This window comes from Sitophilus oryzae, unplaced genomic scaffold, assembly GCF_002938485.1.
Source record: "Sitophilus oryzae breed Bouriz unplaced genomic scaffold, Soryzae_2.0 scaffold_1145_pilon_pilon, whole genome shotgun sequence".
NCBI lineage: Eukaryota > Metazoa > Arthropoda > Insecta > Coleoptera > Curculionidae > Sitophilus > Sitophilus oryzae.
This window is the reverse complement of record NW_022145777.1, coordinates 804,738-828,311: the sequence shown is the minus strand read 5'-3', so window position 1 is coordinate 828,311 and position 23,574 is coordinate 804,738. Positions and strand designations below refer to the sequence as shown.

General features: G+C 31.1%; 1 protein-coding gene across 1 annotated transcript in view; it reads right to left on the bottom strand.

Annotated features, from left to right (window-relative positions):
- Nucleotides 1–23,574, bottom strand: part of LOC115886565 (acid-sensing ion channel 1-like) — a 55,651-nt gene that overhangs the window by 1,411 nt on the left and 30,666 nt on the right. Inside the window, exons 3-7 of the mRNA XM_030905800.1 lie at nt 17,343–17,546; nt 14,996–15,149; nt 11,843–12,006; nt 4,991–5,087; nt 368–545 (exon numbers count right to left, since the gene is read on the bottom strand). Of these exons, the coding sequence (XP_030761660.1) occupies nt 368–545; nt 4,991–5,087; nt 11,843–12,006; nt 14,996–15,149; nt 17,343–17,546 (797 nt within the window). The remainder of the gene's footprint in view (nt 1–367; nt 546–4,990; nt 5,088–11,842; nt 12,007–14,995; nt 15,150–17,342; nt 17,547–23,574) is intronic.

Below are 23,574 nucleotides of genomic sequence, written 5' to 3'. Positions count from 1 at the left end.
ACGTCAACGGTTTTTGTGGACGTATCTGTTTAAAAAAACTAGTGTTCTCGAATAGTTGAATTTAAATATTTTAAATAGTTTTTTCTTTGTTCTTTGTATTTTTTTTGCTTCCGACGACGGAAAGAGATAAACTTTCCGAAACGTTAAGTATTTTTTTGTTCGTTAGGCAAATTTGTATATCTGTAAACCTAATATTGATAAGCAGTTTCCGTTTAGATTAACGCAGCGGTGTTTACAAAAAAATAGCTATTTTATTTTGTATATTTTATTGCAGTGGCAAAATACCCATATAGGATTGTTTGGAGAGATAAATCCGCCACATAGGTGTAGATATTTTTTATATTTTTAGCTATTTTTATTTTCATACCATGTAAGGGTATTTCATCTCCAAACACGCACTTTCTTTGCTTGATAGACAGCTGTCTGGTGTCTTCAGTGGTGTACGTTTGCTTCATGGAAAACGCCATTTTGTATACTTGATAGTCCCATTCGAGTTGAGGTTGAATATTCATAGAGACCATCTCATCCGAATTTAATATATAAATCTAGAAATAAGTTTTAAGTATAAAAAAAACTATATTAAAACAATGAGAAAATGGTAATCATATACAAAAGAATTATGATAAATTAGAATTTCATGAGTAAAATTCTAGGTATAGTACCTAAATTAAAATTTTGAGAAAAAAAACTTAATAAAAAGCATTTTCTGGAAAGTGCACCACCCTCTATAATATCATCATTCTTTTATTTTGTCCTCTATTTTATACTCTTATCTGAAAACGGTATATTTGCGCTTTACCTTGCGAACCAGGTCTTAAAGCCTGGCGTCTCATTATGCCACAAGGCAATTCGCGGGCTTACTTGAAAGTAAGCCGTATTACCGTCGAATATAAATCAAACGGAAGTGAGGATGGGAGAGTGCAAGGAACAGGGTCGGCTCGTTATTAGTACTGTGATAAGGACATTTTTTTAAGGAAACTATAAAAGAAAATATGTATCTGATATACCGGGTGTTGCATCGTCGGACGGGACATAGGAAATCCCATGTAAATTTTAATGGGGTCAATTATTGGCTTCCCTAATTATTTTAGAGAACAATTCTATTTAGGTTTATTGAAGAGCACTAAAACCCACATTCAAAAGAATAACTTTAGATATTTTTGATTAGCTCGTTTACGAGTTATCGCCGATTTCTTTTTAAATATTTCTCCTTTCTTATGTCCCTGTATTTACTTATGAGCACCAGTCAAGGCAAAAGATAACTGTCAAATGAAGTTGTCATTTCAGAAATCTACCTATTTAGTGCTTTATTATTATTGAAAACTCATTCCTACATCGGAAATCTTAAAGATGTATTTATAAATACAAATTAATATGAATTAATGTAAAATAAAGTAATCAATTACAAGGTTAATTATAGTATTATTACAATATTCAATAACTTATTAATTTAGGTAATATTAAATTGTTAGAACTTTAGGATTTAAGATGTTCAAATATTCCTCCATCGACGGCTAGATAATAACCCAGGCGATCATAAAATTCTCTTCTTACATTCGCTAGTTGGTAAACTGAAATTCTATTGCATTCGGCTGAAATAGCATTTTTTAACTCGTCTAGATTTGGGTGTTTTTTATCCTTGTATATCATGTTTTTTAAATGGCCCCAGAGAAAGAAATCATTTGGCAAAATATCAGGAGACCTTGCTGACCAATTTACTGTATGATTTAGGCCAATAACGTTTCCGTTAAAACTATTGTCTAAATATTCCCGAACAGCCAGGGTACTATGTGCTGGGCAGCCATCCATTTGGTACCAAACTTCCTGATTTTCCCTAGCGGCATCATGTAAAGCAGGTAAAATATGATTTTCGAGTAGTTCCAAATAATATTCTGCATTTAAATTTTGCGTAAGAAATAATGGTCCGATAATATTGTGTCCGAATATCCCTGCCCAAACATTTACTTTCTGTGGATATTGCGTCCTTGTTAATTACAGTAACCATTGTATGTTAAACTAAATTGGAATTTGACCCGAAAAGTTATACAGGGTGAGACAAAATTAATATGGAACATTAGTCACTTTTAAAAGCAAGTTTCTTCTTTATTTTAAATGGAACACCCAGTACCTTTTCTAGTACAACGGTACAACGTTCATAAAATGATTGTTTTTTCAAGAGAATCTTTCCATTTTAAAAGGCATATGTAAAGTTCTACCTCGAAAAGCAGCTACAATAATTTCTCTCATGTTGTCGACACTAGTTGGTCGAGTTTTGTAAACACTGTCTTTAACATATCCCCATAAAAAACAGACTAGATAAAATCAGAAGCATTTAAATATTCTATTAATTGGTGAATGCACATTGCATTCACCAACTAATAGAATCATATCAATTCTCTTTGATGTAGGATAAGTTTCCATTTTCGGCAAATTTCTGAGAATTTTTTTTGTTTTAACTGGCACAAAATGATAACTAGTTTTTAAAGTTGGACTAATTAGACAGCTATGTTGAAGTAACGTCAGACATATCACAACCACCTAGATTTTATCAAATAATAAAGATCTACTCAGAGTAAATCATGTAAATGAAAATATCTAGGAACATCTTTGTTTGAGGGGTAGGCAACCTTAATAGCGTTTTGAAGAGACATGAATTCTCCATTGAATATCGGAATAATATACAGGTTGTTCCATTTAAAATAAGAGAGTAACATGCTTTTGAAGGTGACCAATGTTCAATATTAAATTTGCCTCACCCTGTATAACTTTTTGATTTAAGTTTTAATTTGATTTAAAGTACAATAGTTAATTTAACTACATATTAGACTATACTGGGTAAATTCAAATTTAGGTAGCTTTTACTGTAATTTAAAAATTGTTCTTTATTTCTAGAAAATGTTAAATATGTCAAAAACCTTACTTAAACAACACTTCAGTAAAAATAAAACACCGACAACCATAAAAAGAGCGCTGCTTTTGAAGAGCATATCAAGATGTTTTCTCAAACATTTTTAGTGTAGCGCTGCTGTATACCTTTTAAGACAATCCAAACTCGAGAACAACGTAAGTTAGAGAACGGTTGGGTTGCAAATCCGGTTCCCTGGCTAAAAAGGCCTAAAAGCCCTACTTTAAACAGATTTATGTCGGCGTACAGTCTCGTAGAAGGGCCTGCCGTATTTCACTACCGAACCGTAGCCAGTCCTGAATATTATAATCGTATTTTTTACTCGGTCTTAAGAACGTTATCGGCTGAAATATGTCGGTCATATTTTTTTCTCGAGAGGAGCTATTAAAAAGAGTGGTTTAGGTTTGGATAGATATAGTATGTGCAGGTTGTTGAGATAACTCACTTTATGTTACTACAAAATCTAAGGGTTTCTTGAGAGAAAATATTTTCAGTATTTTGTCAATGAAAAAGAAATTGAAAAAAAAAATAATTGTAAAATGCGTGGAGTCATTGGAGTGGAAAATTTATAAAACAGAGACGTTAATTTTTATAACTTATTATTATATTGATTTCTGAGCTAAATCCACATTTATTTAGAATAAATTATTAATTAAAACAATTTAAAAGTATCTAATTAACTAATTTTTGGTCGGAAATAATGGTGGTATATTTAATTGGTACACTTCTTTACAAAAATTTAAATAGTTTTTTTTTGTTTACCAATGGGCTTGCAATATTTACCACCTGTACATTTTATACATATAGATTTGTTGTGATGTTAAAAAAAATCTGAAATGTCAATATTCCATGGGTATAGTGATAAATGAGGTATAAATTATAAGAAAATGCATTTTCTACAAAACTTGAAGAGGTAGGTAAAAAATAGTATAATAAAATTTGATAGACAATTAAATTGTGCATCTGATTCACGTAAAATATACAGGGTGTTCCCTTTAAATTAAACAAGTTATTGCCGTTTAAAGCTGTAATTATTTAATATAAAAATTTTTGGACACTCTGTATAAGGTAGTACAATTTTTATTATTGCAACACAATATCTGATCAATAAATAATCTTCAGTAAATATTTAGTATTAAAAACTTTGATAACCTTGGAGAAATGAAGCCTTAAAATTTTTACTGCAATTTCATAAAATTGAAATATTTCATAAACGGTGAAGTTTAAGTGTAATAAACCTTAATCAAATTTACCCTTATTTCAATCATAGAATCCAAAAATAAAATAATATACAGGGTGTTCAATTTAAAAAAATACAATTATGTTTTTTACTTATTTGGGACATTCTGTATCTTGTAAAATATTTTTAAATTATAGCTCTAATAGTCCTTCAACCAACCCAAAACTTACAATTTGTAAAAATTTAATAGTTAGCTACAATACTCCGTGTCGTATATGGTGAACACCCTGTATATATGTAAATAAAGCTAAAAAAGTTTGAGAAAATATATTTTCGTAATATTAGGGCAGTAGATGTATGTTTCTTTTAAAAAACTGAATAAAGTAGACAATTTTTTTTTATTAAGGAACTAACAATTACAGACAGCAAATAGATAAGTTTGACAGATTGTAATGTTTAAAAATAAAAAAAAATCTTAGATAAGTACATACAACAAAAGTTTACTATTCATTGTCTAAAATATTGCAGTAAAAAAAGTATTATTTTTAAATAAAAACGCTAATGTATGTGCACCATAATTTTGGAGATTCGATGACGAACCATACATTATACAACGTGAAAATATGAGGAATGTACCAAAGTTATGCTGCAGTCACAAAGATACTCCATTTAACGGTACTTTTATTTTTAACAAGAAAATGGTTCTCGTATACAAAAGAGTTATGAAAAACTCTAATAATATTTTTTGAAGAAATTCATTATTTTCAGGTATTTCACTAATGAATCAAAAATCTAAGGAATTAAGAGACGTTTTTAAGGTTCCGTAACTCGGAAAGGAAAATACATATTTTTTTAGAACTACTTCAATCGTGGCAAGATTTCTTCCTAAACGTCGAATAACTTACCGACGTTACTGCTTCCCCCGTCTTCAGGGCGAACTGCAGCGACCATTTCGTGTCGGCTTCCTTAATATATTGCATATTAAATTGCTCGGGCTCGGCTCTGAAACAGAACACACGACAATGAACGGAATTCCTACTCGCGAGCCTTTATTATGACGCAAGGGTGGGTGGGACGTCTTTACACCCCGTTTTCCCCATTTTCTTCGTTTCCCACACGCAGAAAATCGGGAGAAAGTGGTGGGTAGAGATAGGTGGTTTCGTGCGGTTTTACGGTTCTATAAGTATTATTTTCAAGTTTGTGTGGTGCTATAAATTTTGAATGTTCTTGTTTAAGGAAAAAATTATAACAGGGTTATTTTAATTAAATCTATATTATTACCTAATTTGGAAAATAAAAATACATGGCGGTCCGAACTGTATTCCGGAAATTTCGGCAGCATATTCTGCAGATAGAAATAAGTAAAATAGTTCCTATAAATGAATGTCCTAAAATGCTTAGTTTTGGAGATACAGGGTGTAGACAAAAGTTCCATTTTTATTTCAATTTTTCCAAATAATTTCTGAAGTACCTAACGTCAATATTTGGACAAAAATTGGTGTCTGGAAGCTTTTTGACCTGAGTAATTTGATTTTGATGTCAATATGACTCCTACTTGCAGGGGGCGCAGCCTACATATTTTTTTAACTGGTTTAAATAGTAATAACTTTTCGTTCGTATCTGTATAAGACTACTGTTTCGTCTTCATTTATTTGAAAAAAAATTATGATTATTTAAAAAATATAAAGTTCCCAAATTTATAATTTATTTTTAATTTGTCACAACTATCTACTCAACATGTCTATTTTTTGTCAATGTATTGACTATTTCCATTCTAAATATCTCGAGAACGGTTGCTCGTAGCGATTTTTACTAAGAGACATTTTTTACGTAAAAAATCACGGAAATGTATATTTTTTCACTCAGTAGATTTTTTTTCACTCTTCAAAACAGTTAAAAGACATGTAGGTGGCGCCTCCTACAAATAGGAGTCATATTGATATCAAAATCCAATTTGTCATGTCAAAAAACTCCCAGACGCCAGTTTTCATCAAAATATTGACGTTACTTCAGAATTTATTTGGAAAAAATCGTAATAAAAATGAAACTTCTACACCCTGTATCTCCGAAACTAAGCATTTTAAGACATACATTTATACGTGCAATCGAAAAAAAACGGCGTCTGGAGAATGAAAATCGATGATAAATTTGTCGAGGTTAAGGCCTAGGCACCATTACTTGGCCCATTACTCTTCTTTATTTTTTAATGGCACTTACTGCCAGTTGGCCTTAGTATAGTTTAAAATTCGAGAAAAAAATCTTTTTGGAAATATATTTATCTGTTTGGAAACGTTTTATTTTTTATATAATTAGTGTTAATTTTGACAAGTTCAGTCAATTCTTATTAAATGACGCCTAGACAATGACCTCTACAAAATTATCATCGATTTTCATAGTAGGCACCGTCCAGATCAGCCTTAGCAGCATAAAAAAAGATAACTTAAAATACCAAAAGTACAAACAATATGAAGTAAAACCCTTTTCATAAAACAGAAGTGTAAGAGCGCGTTTCCTGGTCTCGCACAAACACGTACCGATCCTCCGGTACACGACGTTATCCCATGTTGCCGATTTGTCATTTTTAATAAGAACGTGCGTATTTTATCACTGGCACGAGATATGGCGCCGGTGTGCTATTCTTGTTCGTGGAACAATGTGCGTGTAGAAATTTTATTATGACAAATAGCCGGCGAATATGAAGAAGGAAGAATCGAGAAAAGTAGTTAGAGAAGTGTTACAATACGATGACGTGTTTATCAACTCTAAAATTCAAATATACCGTGTGTTGCATAGTCGACCTGATCATAGAAAATCCCATGTAAATTAAAGAAAAAAAATAATGAATATAAGTTGCCCATTCTATTTTAGAGAATTTTTTTTAAAAAACACAGCAAATTGTTCATTTCGAATAATTTACACGAATTTGTATTCGAGTTATGAGACATACAAAATATTTAATTAACAGTAAACTAAAAACAATACGGACGTCAAACAAACGTAACAATCATAAATTATGGCACAATATGACAAATCTATTATGAGTTTCTTCTACAGATGTGTCAAGAATATCCTAAATTATAGCTATTCTCTATTAGAAGTCACAAAAAATTCTCCTCTAAAAATAAATCTTTGAAAAATCAACTATATTTCGTAAATTAGTCTAAATAATAGCAATGGCGTATCACATGTCAACTTTTGACATTTTCGCATATGGTTTGTTTGTTATATATTTATGTTTTGTTTATGTAAATTGTAACATTTAGTAGTAACATTAAGTAATTTAAAAAAAAAATAAAGAAACACATTACTAAAAATTGTATTAATCAATAATAAATATGTAAAAAGTAAAAATAAATATGTAAAAATTAAAAAAAAACGATTAATAAAAAGTCGCCTTGACTAGGATTCGAACCTGCCTTACTACGTCTCAAACGTCATCAGCGTAAAGTCCTAACGCTTTAAACACGCGGCCACCGAGGACTTGAAAGATTCTATGTAAAATTCTTACTTAAAAGATAATGTTTAGTGAAAGTACTTTTTTATTTATAAACATTTATTTAATTCTGTTTTTAGTATTTGTTCTTATAGCGGTAACATAGATACATTATCTGTAAAAATTTCAATTGTCTAGCTATAACGGTTCATAAGATAGACCTTTGTGACAGACGGACGGAAGGACAGCGAAGTCTTAGTAATAGGGTTCCCGTTTTTACCCTTTGGATACGGAATCCTAAAAACACCAAGGGTACCATTTAAAAATCTTTTTAGTCATTTCCGGTGAAACAAGAAGTGACCGAAAACAATTGAATAGGTCAATCAATCCTAATTTATGTTATATACTAACATACCAAATCTCGTTTTTTATCTGAAAAAATAAAAAAGTTATAGAGGTGAGCCACTTTTGAGACGCACCCAGTATATAGGTTATCTCCTATACTAAAAAACTCACACTCTAGATCAATATAGCTTTACAAATTATATGAATCCACATGAAAGATACCTGAAATAAAAATTCATTCTAGAGATACAAAACAAAAATACTCTAATTCGGAAAATCTGAATATTACGAAAAAAGCGTAGAATTGAAAACAGAAAAACTTCACAAAACAACTTTTGTTTTCGATATCAGCACAATAAAAGCAAGGGAATGAACGAACGAAGTAAAAGTTTCTCGTATTCTGTTTGCCGTGAATAAGTTAATTTAGTTGAAAACATTACGGTCCAACTGTCAAACTGCGCGTTGACGGAAAGGAAATTAATAATTCGCCATTATAGAAATGATTTATTTGGCGTAATGCGCTGTGTGGAGCACTGTGAAAAACAGTGGCGAACAAAGTTATATTAACTTTTTCTCGATGCTGTTTATGTGTCAGTGAAAAAAAGGGGGGATGATGTTGTTTACTGCTGGATATAAATTAGTTTCAATGAAGCTATTTTGAAAAAATATTTTTTCTTTATTTCTGACAAATGAAAGGTGATATTTATCGAACTTCTTTTATACCAAAATATTTTGGTATATTATTAACTTTTTACATTTTGGCCATATTTCTTGTTCAATGTAACTGCGGTAAAAATTATTTCCCTTTTTATTCTTTTTTTAGCGTCTGACTACGGAGGTTTTTTTAGGGTTCCGTACCCAAAGCACAAATTACCTATAACAGATGCGAAAGAACACCGAATTACGCGTTCAGGTTTCTGTGACCTTCAGAAAGAGTTCATAGACAATCCGCATCAATGTATAGTTTGGGTTATTATTTGTTTGGGTGAAAATAATCTGCACCAATATGTTTTCGAGGCATACAAAAAGGTCCACAGACTTCGAGACATACGAAAAATCAAGTCCATTTAGCGTGTATCGCAATTTTCACACCTTAAAAATTAGTTTTTTATAGCTATAGCAACTGTAGCGACTATGAAAAAAAGCTGTGTGATTTTCATAGAAAATAAGGGCACCTGTAATTCATTTGAGAATGTTATAAATCGCTAAAAGAGGTTTCAAATCTCTTGGATTTCTATTAATATTAAATAAATTTTATTAAAAATTGAACTAAAATTGTTAGTATCATTAAAAACAATTCAAATTCAAAAATTGTTTCAGTCAAATTCCCTCATTTAAAGTGAATATTAAAGTAAATATAAATACAGCTCATTCTAAGCTCTACTTATCTTTAAGAAAAATTTAAATCATTGTTGCAATTGGGCCTTAATGCCATTTCGAATGAACAATAGTATTAATAATGTACATTATAATAATAATAAGTAGTGTGTATTAAAACTACTAAAACACTTTTAAATTGGTATTATATTAACAACTTTTGTTTTTTAATCCAAAAAAATGTTACCAATTTTCTCAATCAAAATATTTGTGGTCCTGAAAAGGACCTTCGTTTTCCCATGTTCGTCAAGGTAGGTAATGGGTAAACGGTAAAAAAACAGGATAATGAAATTTAAAAAATTACAAAAATTGTTCAAAAGTGCCTCCCTCTTGCATTAAACAATAACCCAAACGATCATAAAATCCCCTCCTCACATTGGATAACATATCAGGGGTGACAGTGTCAAAGGCATTAAATATTTTCTGCCTTAACTGCTCCAAGTTTTGAATTTCTTCATGGCCGTAAATTTTAGATTTTATGTACCCCCATAAAAAGAAATCATTCACCGAGAAGTCAGGTGAAATTAAACGTCAGTCTAAACAAAACTGTAATTTTTGAAAACTTGTCAAAATTTGGACACACGCTAAATGGACTTGATTTTCCTATGTCTCGAAGTCTGTGGACTTTTCTGTATAATCTCGCAGTAATTTAATAGATTGTTCGTCATATTATATCAGCTCGTAGGTGATTAGGAAAAAAAAGATATTTATAGTATAAAAAATTAATTTATTTAACAAAATTTAATTAAAGATGTGACAAAATAGTTACATTTCTATTGGTTCTATCGGACTTTTTTCAACTATATAAATCTTTATTTTTTGTAAACTTTAATGAATAAAATATTTTCAATCTAATAAATAATTTAATGATGTAAATAAGAGGAAATTTCTCACATGGGTGGTCAAATTCTATAGTTTTCATTATATCAAACAGCCTCTGAACGTTTTCTTCAGTGCAAAACTCATCAAAATTTAATTTAAATAATTTTTCCAGCCTGTAAATAAAATGAACAAATTTTTCCACTTTCATGATCAAAGGCTTTTAAATGGGTAAATAATTTCGAGTTATCCAGAGATTCGGATTTTTTTGCAAATTTTAGACAAATATCACATTGATGTATTTGAACACCCTTTTTAATGATGTAGTCAAACATAATTAAAGGCATTTTGAGTTGAAAACATTTCTCAGAGGCTGTTTGATATAATGAAAACTATAAAATTTGACCACCCATGTGAGAAATTTCCTCTTATTTACATCATTAAATGATTAATTAGATTGAAAATATTTGATGTATTAAAGTTTACAAATAAAGATTTATATAGTCGAAAAAAGTCCGATAGAACCAATAGAAAGGTAACTATTTTGTAACATTTTTAATTAAATTTTGTTAAATAAATTAATTTTTTATACTATAAATATCTTTTTTTTCCTTATAAATAAACACATTTGCATCCCATTTTAAATAAGATATACAAATTACCAAAACTTAGAAATAACAGTTCTAAAGTTCAACAAAAATCCTACACGCGTTTTTAAAAAGAAACATATAACCACGCACTATGTCATTCCAGCAAGCGAATACGACACAGCATAGGTTTCTGGACTAAACGACTGGTGTATTTACACCACTCAATAGGCGTGTCGGGTTTGCCGAGCGGTTTCCGATGCAGTCGCTTTTTTTCGCATCTGTTATAGGTAATTTGTGCCCAAAGGGTAAAAACGGGAACCCTATTACTAAGATTCGCTGTCCGTCCGTCCGTCCCTCTGTCACAAAGGTCTATCTTATGAACCGTTATAGCTAGACAGTTGAAATTATTACAGATAATGTATCTATGTTGCCGCTATAAGAACAAATACTAAAAACAGAATTAAATAAATGTTTATAAATAAAAAAGTACTTTCACTAAACATTATCTTTTAAGTAAGAATTTTACACAGAATCTCGTCTGTCTAGTCTCTCGTCTATCTAGTCCTCGGTGACCGCGTGGTTAAAGCGTTAGGACTTTACGCTGATGACGTTTGAGCCGTAGTAAGGCAGGTTCGAATCCTAGCCAAGGCGACTTTTTTTTAATCGTTTTTTTTTTAATTTTTACATATTTTTACATATTTATTTTTACTTTTTACATATTTATTATTGATAAATACAAATTTTAGTAATGTGTTTCTTAATTTTTTTAAATTACTTATACGCGCATTCAAAATTTCAGTTAAATCGGAAAAAAGTTTATAATAATATAGTGTCTAATGATAATAGATAATGAATGGTACTGAACCCTTCGTGCGCGACTCCGACTCGCACTTGATCAATTTTTTAAATGCTTTGTCGATGCAGCTATTTTGGCTTTTTGTACAATAAAGCTGTATTTATTATTATTATATTATTACTTATTGATCACCCTTGTAGACTTAAGCGTAATACGTCTGGTAGTTAAAATTTTATTAAACAAACAATACCAATTTCTTCCACTCTAAACCTCTTAAGTCTCGACAATAGCACGCTTCCGTACTTGTTCCAAACCCCGAAACATGAAATACCGCGAAACCTCAGTTTTCTAAGGGTGTCAAAATGGAAAACAATAGATCTTAAAACTGGATACTCACGACGCGGTGTTGTTGGATCGTCGAAAATGTCTGGAATTAAAGCTGTGACAGAACCCCGTTTCGGTGAAGACCGGCGTGAATCGCTTGTCTGGCGCAGAACAGCATCCGAATGGCGTGTCTTTGAACGAGCAATTGTCAAAAACGTCAGTACAGTCGTCCATGAACTGGAAGGGAAATGGATACTTTAATTGTTTAATTAACAACAATAGGGTATTGCTTTATTGGGAGGAAAAACGATACTTTTTGTGACGAGCCTGTACGTTTGACGTTACAGGCGAGGGACAAAAAGTACATTTTTACTCCGAACAGAACATGCTATTTTTTTTCAAACGTGACAAATATTTTTTTTAAACAATTTCAGGCGTTGCAAATAATATAAAAAGACTTGATATTATACTGGGCGCACAGTGGGCAAAAATCCAGAAGTATGTTGCAAAAATTCTTTTTTTGTTCGATTTTATTCAAATTTGGTAAAAACATTCTATGCCCGTAGGCCGTGAACCCTGTTAGTTTTGGCTGACTTGAGGGTGGTTGGGGGTGCTGGAGGGGATTCATAAAATGGAAAAATGATCTTTTGACTAATACAGCTACCAAAATGCGGTAAGAATATTTTACATTTCACTAAATTTTACGATTTTTGGCAGAGCCAAGATGAAACAGACAAATATTGAGCAATTATTACTCCTCCGCCATATACAGGGTGTTTTATATATTGACATCCTCTGTATCTTTTTTATTCGACGTTTTCGAAAAAAGTGTCTTGAATAAAAGTTTAATGGTCTCGAATACATTTTTCAAAACAGTCTTCTTTGCATATACAGGGTGCCTTAGAAATCCTGTGTGTGGCCCAACTTTCTTATTTCAAATTAGTACCCAATTTTTTATTTTATTTTTATTTTCTCCTAAAAATCCTAACTACTTTTTTGTAGCATAGCCTATACCTAATTTGAAATAAGATAGTTGAACCACGCCCCGACTTTTTGAAGCACTTTGTATATGCGAAATAGACTTTTTTGGCAAATTTATTCAAAACCATTTTCATTTAAGACAGTTTTCGGAAACGTCAAATAAAAAAGATAAAGGGGGTGTCAATGTATAAAAGAAAACCCTAGTATACTAATCCAATCGAACTTCTATTCAAGATTGTTTGTCATTTGCATAAGTTGGGTCTTTAATAATACCAGACAATATGTGAACAATATTTTATTATTATATTTTAAATAAGTAACAATATTCTGAGAATTAAACAATGACGATTTAGAAAATAACAGAACTTATACCTATTAAAAATATCTAAATTTTATTTTACCATCTACTATTTACTGATATTTTGTTTTATAACAGCTGGAAGCAATGGTCACGAAGTGCACATTTTTAAATCTGAAGAAAAATCCATTTTATTTAATTTAAAAAATTAGGTACTGTCAAAATTTGTCAATTTGTCAAAAAATGTCATTTGACGTTTATGACATACTTCTTCGGAAATCTTGAGAACAGTTACGTAACTTTATATTTCAAGTTCTTCTCTAGCTCTAGCTACTATAACAATTAATTTATGAGAATTATCCACATAAAGGATGTTACTATACACATACGCATGGAGGCTAACGCTTCCAATAAAGTTAATGTTGCGATTTTTTGCGATTTTTTTTACTTAACTTTTCTAAGATAGAATATATGCCACTATCAAAAAAACCTTAAATGATTATGTTCTACTTTGACCTTTACCTAGTTTTTATCCAAAAAATCAAAATAAAAGATACTTTCTTACTTACCTTCACATTAAATTTACCGCAACCGGGAATCTACGTAAAACACGTTATGACAATTTTACAATAATTATTGACAGTAAGCTAAGGTCGTCCGATTCAATTGTTATAATACTGTGTCACTTGAATGCAACCCTACTACTTAAAAAATTGTAGAAAAAAGGCAGTTATCGGACACAAATTAACTGAAAATGTAGGTTTTGCGCAAAATTTGTTTTACAGCCCCTCGAAAGAGACTCCGAACATGTTTTTTTGTTAGTTTTATGTGGTTTCTTCTTAACTAATATGTTTTCAATCTAATGTTATTGCCATAAATGCTAACTGTCGATGTTATTTTTTGCAACTTGGTTTGGACATATTGCCTACTGTGGGGCGGTCCGAATTGAATTCAGCAAACTTTGGCAGCATATTCTGCAGATAAAAATAAGTAAAAAAGTTCGTATAAATGTATGTCCCTAAATGCTTCGTTTCGGAGATACAGGGTGTAGAAGTTTCATTTTTATTTCGATTTTTTTCAAATAATTTCTGAAGAAACGTCAATATTTAGATGAAAAATTGGTATCTGGTAGTTTTTTGAAATGATAAATTTGATTTTTATGTCAATATGACTCTTATTTATAGAAGGCCCCACCTACATATGTTTTAACTGTTTTGGAGAGTAATAACTTTTCGTCCGCACCTGTATAAAACTACTGAGTGAAAAAATATTCGTGATTTTTTACGTAAAAAATGTTTCTTTGTAAAAATCAAGTTCTCAAGATATTTAGAATGGAAATAGTCAATACATGTCATTATTGACAAAAAATAAACATGTTGAGTAGATAGTTATTTGACTGAAATGATAAATTTGGGAACCTTTCATTTTTTTAAATTAATCATAAAATTTTCTTCAAAAAAATTATGATAAAACACTTTCTATTGGACTTTTGGCACAAAAACATTAAAAATTTATTATTTCAGTCTGATAACTGTTTAGTCAACATTCTTAATATATGTCAATGATGACAGGTATTGATCATTTCGATTCCAAATATCTCGAGAACCATTACACGTAGCGATTTTTACCAAGACACACTTTTACAAATTCATAAAAATATTGTCAAGGTGTTTAGGATATATGGCTATGTTTATATTTAAAAAATTAAACATATATTTTTCAGTCATTTTGAAAAACCAGGGCAATAATTCCAGAATATGACCTTGTCCCAACATATACTTGTTAGGGCTCGTAAATCGAAAAAATATTAAGATGATAACACCCTGTATCTACGAAACAAAGCTGAATCGGACCTATGTTGATACGAAAAATAAATCTTTTTTTTATGTGAGGAATCTCCCCATGAGAGATGGCACATGTTTTTTTGAAACACCCTGTATAGTATACCTTGTAAATATAATTTCTAATGTCCTCATTTTTATCAATGTACGTGTCAGCTTCAGTATATTTCTTGGTGAATATCGGTATAGAATCGAAATCAAGTTTGGTTAAATCATAGATAAAATCAGCTTTTTGAAGATCCTGCGTAGTACTATTTTCCCTGAAACAGTAAAAAAATACACACAATAAATAGCGTTCTTATAGTTATACGAGTAGTTTATACACAAACCGGTCAGAGATAAATCTGTTTAAATATAATTTAAAAAATAAAGGGTATTTTATGAAAAAATATAGAATTTTTGTATTTTAAAACAAAGAATGTGATCCTTTCAGTGTAAACCTTTATATGCAACTTATTTTCTGAAGCTTTCTTTACGTAACGGAACATCGTAGACGCCAGTTTGGCTTTATCTAAATCCGGTTTCGGGTTATTGACTGTTTACAAACTACGCAAACTTGCGCTAAAGTTTAATGAATAATTTCTAGAACATCGTAGCCAGAGGTAGATCTGAGGAGTTACTTTGAAAAGAAATTTGCGTCGTTCAGTCAGTGTGATCCGGAAGTTTATGAGCTTATGTTAGATTATCCCGATATTCATGTTTTTATCTCACTTGAGATTACAGTTGAGGGAACTCTCTTGGTTTCTGAAAAATAAAATTAATTTTCTTAAAAAGGTCCGATTAAATTTATATCTCCGAAACTAAAGTTCCAAGAAAAGTCGTAATATATCTACAAATTCATTTACCCACTAGTAGATATAAAAAGCATTTTTGGTAAACTCTGTCTCAAATAGTTTCTGAAAAATAAAATTAATTTTCTTAAAAAGGTCCGATTAAATTAATATCTCCGAAACTAAAGTTCCAAGAAAAGTCGTAATATATCTACAAATTCATTTACCCACTAGTAGATATAAAAAGCATTTTTGGTAAACTCTGTCTCAAATAGTTTCTGAAAAATAAAATTAATTTTCTTAAAAAGGTCCGATTAAATTAATATCTCCGAAACTAAAGTTCCAAGAAATGTCGTAATATATCTAGAAATTCATTTACCCACTAGTAGATATAAAAAGCATTTTTGGTAAACTCTGTCTCAAATAGTTTCTGAAAAATAAAATTAATTTTATTAAAAAGGTCCGATTAAATTAATATCTCCGAAACTAAAGTTCCAAGAAATGTCCTAATATATCTACAAATTCATTTACCCACTAGTAGATATAAAAAGCATTTTTGGTAAACTCTGTCTCAAATAGTTTCTGAAAAACAAAATTAATTTTCTTAAAAAGGTCCGATTAAATTAATATCTCCGAAACTAAAGTTCCAAGAAATGTCGTAATATATCTAGAAATTCACTTACCCACTAGTAGATATAAAAAGCATTTTTGGTAAACTCTGTCTCAAATAGTTTCTGAAAAATAAAATTAATTTTCTTAAAAAGGTCCGTTTTCTAGAAAAGTCCTTAAATTAATTCTATTTTATTTCATACTCTAAATAAAGTGTAGTATAGTGTAGTATCTTATAAAATTATATAAAAGAAAAATATCATGAAATATAAAAAAAAATAATACAATGAAATACAAAAAATGATACAATGAAAATATCAAACATATAAATAAAATGATTTTTTTTGTTAAATTTTGAGAACCACTGTATTTTTTCTCGGTTTCCTTTCATGTTAATTTAATCTACTACATATTTATGTTGCCATATTATATTTGTTTACTTAATATTTAAATTTTTTATTAAAAAAACATATTTTCAATTTCTTTTTCGCGAAAAAACGCAACGGCCCAGCCACGTCGAAACACCGGTTCCCATTAAAACACCGAAGTTAAGCGACGCAAGGCGATACTAGTGGATGGACGGGTGACCGGTTCGAAACTCTGTATCGTGCTGTTGTCCAAAAAAGGCAAAATTGTAAAATCTATTGACACACACTGCTCATTCACGCCGGTTCGAGGCTGGATGAGATCGGATATCTCGTGAGTCAGAGTCGATTTAGACACTTGCCAAAAGTCGGTAGGCCACTGACCATGATATGGCCGAGGACCGCGGTTCGGATTCCGCGTAAACAAAGTAGGCTCCGTCCAGATTATACCTGGCAGCAAGAAGGAGACGTTAACTGAAATCTTTACTTTACTTTTTTTTTCGCGAAAAAAACAACTCATAGACGTGTTTCTGGAGTCGAAATATACTACGGTTATAAATATTTGCACTTATTTAAAACTTACCTTGTATAAGGAGATTAAAAAATAATCTATTTAAACAGTAAAAAATAAATATCTATTATTCCAAAAAAGATTGGTCAAAAACTTGCAATAAAAAAATACTTACAAAATTAAATAAAAAAATCTTACGTTATGTCCAGGAGCCTCCTGATTTGTTCTTGTTTAGCAGGATCGGTAGGACACAGTATGACAGCAGGAAACGGTACTTCCCAGTTATGAAAATCCGTGTCCAGTCCTGTGATTGTCGGATTGGTCTGGAACTTTTCCCATAGACTAAATATCACCACCACTGTAGCAACTGCTCCGATCAAAACACAAACAAACCACAAAAATCTAAAAAAAAATGTTTTTTTTATTAAAAATGTTCATTTTTTAATTCTCCATATATTAAAAAAATATTATACAGGGTCTTCGATTAAAAAAAAAACGAAGAAAAATTATTTTATATTTTAGAAAGTTTAGCTTAGAATTATGAACATCCTGTATGATTTACGATTACCACATTTATAGCAAAGAAAGATGACAGACCATCTAAAGTAAAAACCTGATATAGTTTTGATGTCAGGACAGTTCTTGTATTTTTAATATTTGACTGAAAAATGGATATTTTTTTATTTATTTGTTAATATCTCTGAAACTACCGAAATATATTTACTCATGTCTTAGGATTATGTAAAGTAATCTAAAAGGAAGCCAAAAATGCAATAATATACAGAGTGTTCCTTTTAAAATAAATCGTCCCGATCCGCTCAAACTTTTTTGAGTCACCCTGTAGAAGTTAAAATATTTTCGAGAAATACATCCTAGTACACTTAGACAAGGAAAGAGAGGGGACAGGTAACACGGTAGCTGAAAGTGAAGCCACTTGTCACCAAGCGAAATTCTCCAATGGCGTAGCATCAGAAATTAGCTTGTACCTAGACGATACAAAATATTTATTAAAACGTAAACTAATATATCGTTCATTTTTGAGTAATGCATATACAATTTTGTATTTTATAATCTCACCTTTATAATATTAGAATATCTAAGTCAATAATGCAAAATTTATTTAACAGTCACATTGGACTGATCATCAAGACAATAGACAATTATTTATTTATTAACGTGTGTATAATGAATAATTAAATAAAAAATAATGTAAATATATATTATGTTTTATTCCAATGTAAGGGGTGCGTCAAATTCGACGCTTTTAAATGGAAACACCCTTTTCTATAGGAGATAGACAAAATCTAATATCGGTGTCTGGAGCTCAATTTTTGTCAAAAATATGATGGTGAAAACCGCATATCGATATCTGTTACCGTTTCGGAGTTACGGGGTGTTATTCAAATATATGCATTTTTAACAAATCGCTGTAACTTTTTTGCTATGGAACATTTTGTATTTTTATGAAAACATTTCCAAAGCACCTTTTTACGTAGAATTTAATGGTTTAAGTATAATTTTTTTAAAATTAATAATTTAAGAATTATCAACAGAAAATTTAATTTTTTATATGGGACACCCTGTACATTTTAAATTTATTGAAAATAATTTAAAATTACCTTTCCAAAAATATAACACACTTGATATTTTGCTCGATTCCTCTTCGAGATATAGAGTATATAAAAATTCGCCCGCTTTAAATAAGTAGGCTTTGCACCGGCTGTAATGCAAAAAAATTCTAGCTGTGAGCATCAATTAAAACGAAAATAACATTTGCTATGATACAATATATTTAACTAACATCATCACATTTAAACTATATCTAATAACAATAAAAATAAATAGCAAACTAAGACATGAGATTTTGGTACAGGTGTTCGACATATCGACCGTCTTTTGTTATGGACAGACGGGGCAGTTTTTGAACATTTCTCGCGGAATTCATTAACTCAGTGGGGGTGAAAGATACCCTCTCATAACTGCTAAGTATTTCTAATTCTTGTCTAGATTATACGGAAGAATAAGGAACCTTTATTCTTCCGCAAATATATCCATAGGATTAGATCCATGGGCACTAAGTCAGGCGGCCTCGACGGCCAACGGCTGGGGTCTTGGTTAGCTATTCAATTATTCTTGAAATTGGCTGCAAACATTTGCTGATAACTTCAGCGTTCAGAGGCAGTGCATCGTTTTGCTGGAAAAATATGTTTTCGAATTCCATTAAGGGCATATCATCAATAAGGAGTCCAAAGCCTACTAGTTAAATGTGGCGAACTTTTGAAAATTCTGTATTACGAAGGGGATTATAACAAAATATCAAGTGTGCTATATTTTTGGAAAGGTAATTTTAAATTCTTTTCAGTTAATTAAAAATATAGAGGGTGTCCCAAATAAACAATCATTTTTTCTGTTGATAACTCCTAAATTATTAATTTTAAAAAAATTATACTTAAACCATTAAATTCTACGTAAAAAGGTACTTTTGGGATGTTTTCATAGAAATACAAAATTTTCCATAGCAAAAAAGTTACAACGATTTGTTAAAAATGCACATTTTTGAAAAACACCCCGTAACTCCGAAACGGTAACAGATATTGATGTGCGGTTTTCACCATCATGTTTTTGATAAAAATTAAGTTCCAGACACCGATATCATGTTTTTGATAAAAATTAAGTTCCAGACACCGATATTAGTTTTCGTCTATCTCCTATAGAAAAGGGTGTTTCCATTTTCCAAAGCGTCGAATTTGACCCACCCTGTACATATATACCGTATGATAATGAAAAATGATATGAAAAAAACGGCGTCCTGTTTGTTTGGAAATGACGATCGATGACATTCCCCATATAATTCTACATATAAAATGACATAAAAACTATATAAAACGACATCGAAAGAAGACGGCGTCAGCGATGGCTATGAAATGAAGATCGCTGTCATTAATTAGTTATAGTACACAACATTAATTATAGTACAGGATATTGAAAATACTACTTGGAATTATTAAAAATAGTTTGGTTTAGATGTGGTACAAGACATATTAAAAGCATTTTACATATTTTTACTGCTATAATGAAAAAATGTACATTTTGTGACTACATAACAGAAGTTGTGTATCGATTTTTACCTGTGAAATGTAATTCCAGCCACTTTTTTCTCGCTTCGGCCTTTGCAGCCATACGCTGAACATCTCACCATACTAAACAACACAGTTTATAAATTTAAAACAAAACAGTAGTCACAAAAAACATAAAAATTCGCTCAGTGTCACCTCGAAATCTTGTCACCAAAGTATGGCCGCTGATCGAATTTTGGCCTCAAAAACAGACCACTGGAGAATATGCGTGTTACCCGTCCCCTCTCTTTCCTTGTCTAAGCTAGTACGTATATCTACCAATTATTACCAAATTCATGGTAACGCCTAAAAAGTTAGGTGACATAATTATATAGTTTTCATAGTGACGACGATATCCACTTCTCGATATCCTTATAGACCAGGAGTTCTTACAGGACCACTACTAATTCTTGTACTACTTTTTTTTTATCGCAATGGGACATATTTAATTCAGGGTCCGTATTAGATTAGAAATATTAACTACAAATTATACAAATATAGCTGATTTGAATAAAATCTGGCATAATTTATCCATTTTCAACACAACGCAAAGCGTATACTTCTTTTCCAAAACTTTTCCCCTAAAATTTCCCTCTATTTGCCAACTTCTGCCTCTTTATACGAACACAAAATTCGAATGTTACGGACACAGTAAATAAAAGCAAATCTGTCTGTCGTCGGCCAGAACAAAGCAGCAAAGAGAACGTCTTCTTTCGTCTTATTGGAAAACTTTCAAGATGGTTCTGCCCGCCCCGCTTGTTTTTGCGAGGTTTAAGTGTGGCCGGAATGGCATTTCATCTTGACATCGCATAAAATAGGTTTAGGGATACATAAACATTATTTTATGGAATTTTATTCGCAATGTCAACAAATAAAGTTTAAGAGAATACTCGAAAAATGAAGACATACGAAATTTATAAGACTTTTTTTGCTAGAGAAATATTTTATTTTATCTACAACCTTTGTAGCGTTTCCGGTAAGTAAGTCCGGCAATAGTGCGTCTTGCATCTGTAGCTCCGAGAATAAAAAAAGCTTGAGAATTTTTTTTAAATGTGAGTAGTAAAACGGAGCGCGGCGTCAGCAATGACCAAAGACATTAAATCTATGGCAATGGCTATGAAATGAAGATAGCTATCATTTTATATGTATATTTATATGAGAAATGTCATCGATCGTCATTTCCCAGCCAAGTGAAAGCTGTTTTTTTTCGATTATACAGTATTTAAAGCACGCATTCAATCCCTTACTCTAGAACAATTATTTTAGTTAAAAAATAATATTTTTTTAAGTCTTTCGAAAAATATAAAAAATATAAAAAAAATGAAAACTTGGCAGAATTATATACTTAAATAAAACGTTAGAAAAAATGCAAACGTAACAGCTTTAACAACAAATATTTTAGGGCTTATCTAGTGTTTTTCTCGTGGAATTTCCCTATACTAATTATAAATTTCTGTTTAACTTTATATTTCTGTAAAATATAACATAACAAGATGTAAACAAAAAAGTGATGGCTATATTAACAAATATTTCAGAACTTCTCTAGCTATACTTGTTTCTGTGAAGTCTAGATTATTAATTAACCTAAAAACAGACGAAAAAGCAGCTAATTACTCGAGAGCGCGAGACAGCTCAAAATCCTCGGCCAGACTTCTCTAAGTAAATAAAACCGTCAGTTCGGAGAAAAAAGTAAAAAACACCAAAAAAAGCAGAAAAGAAGTTTGAAAGAAATCCGAATTAATTATGGGTGAGTTTTTGCCAACCCGATTAAAAAACTTCTCCACTTCTAACTCACAGATAAGCAATAAAAATCGTCTTGCTGTCAACGCGCAACGCTTTTCGAGTCGAGGTTAAGTTTTTAGTGGGATAAAAAACGATTAAAATCAATGAATAAGTAATTTATTACATATATAATAAGCTTTTTCAAACTCCGCTAAATTCAAACCAAAAAAATTTAATTAAAATTATTTATTTTTTGACCAAATATGATGTTAGGGTTAGACTGTAGAATCTGTAGAAACTGTAGAAATATATGGAAGAAAATATTCCATATCTTTTTGTAGAATATAATATATCTCCGTTCATTATTAAATTTAATAAGAGTGACAAAGAAGACAGTTTCATGTTTATTTGTCTTTTGTTCTCGTCGCGTCGGCGCATATCGATGACGGTAACAATAATGTCAAAAAACATGTCATTCCAAAATGATATTTTTCCAAAATGTCTTAAGACGGCAATAATCATTCCTCTGTATAAAGGAGGAGACAAAGATGAAGCTTCTAACTATCGCCCAATTGCACTCCTTCCAACACTATCTAAGATCATAGAAAGGTTGGTTAAAGAAAGGCTGGTATCTTTTCTGTTTAAGTACAAAATACTTACTGAATATCAATTTGGATTTCTAAGCAACAAGTCCACAAATGACGCTATGTTTTCCCTCCTTAATAAAGTTTACTCCAGCCTAAATAACCATCATTCTACAGCAACAATTTTCTGTGATTTTTCTAAGGCGTTCCATTGTGTAAATCATCAAATCCTATTTAATAAACTGGAGCACTATGGGTTCAGGGGAACATCTCTCGAATGGTTTAAGTCGTATCTGAGCAACAGAAGTCAACTTGTGAGGGTGGATACCACGTTGTCTTCTAGCAAGCCAATAGAATGTGGAGTACCACAAGACTCAGTACTAGGCCCTATTTTGTTTCTTCTTTTTATTAACGACATTGCTAACATAAACATCAGTGGCAAAATATGTCTTTTTACGGACGACACTAGCTTCACTTGGAGCAACAAGGACGTCACGGCACTTTATAGAATTATATCAAATGATTTAATCACTATTAAATCTTGGTGCGACTCGAACCTCCCGAGTCTCAACATTTCTAAAACTAAAGCTTTGTCGTATAAAAACTCGCTGCAGCCGTTTGTACTTAACAACACCTCCATTGACGTCGTAAAATCTGTAAAATTCTTATGGCTTGTTTTAGACAATTCTCTGAAATGGGACATGCATATCGAAGCTTTGTCGAAAAAGTTGAGCTCTGTCTGTTTTGCATTAAGATCTGTTTCTAAGGAGATTAACTTCTCAGTGGCTAGAACTGTTTATTATGCACTTTTTAGTCGCACCTCAGGTATGCCCTTCCATTCTGGGGTACGTGTTGTGCGACTGAATTTGACCGCATTTTCAAGCTCCAGAAGAGAGCTGTTCGATATTCACTGGGACTAAACAGCAGAACTCATTGCCAGGACTTTTTTACAAAATTAAAAATATTAACTCTTCCTTCCTGATTTATATTTGAATCCGTTTGCCTAAT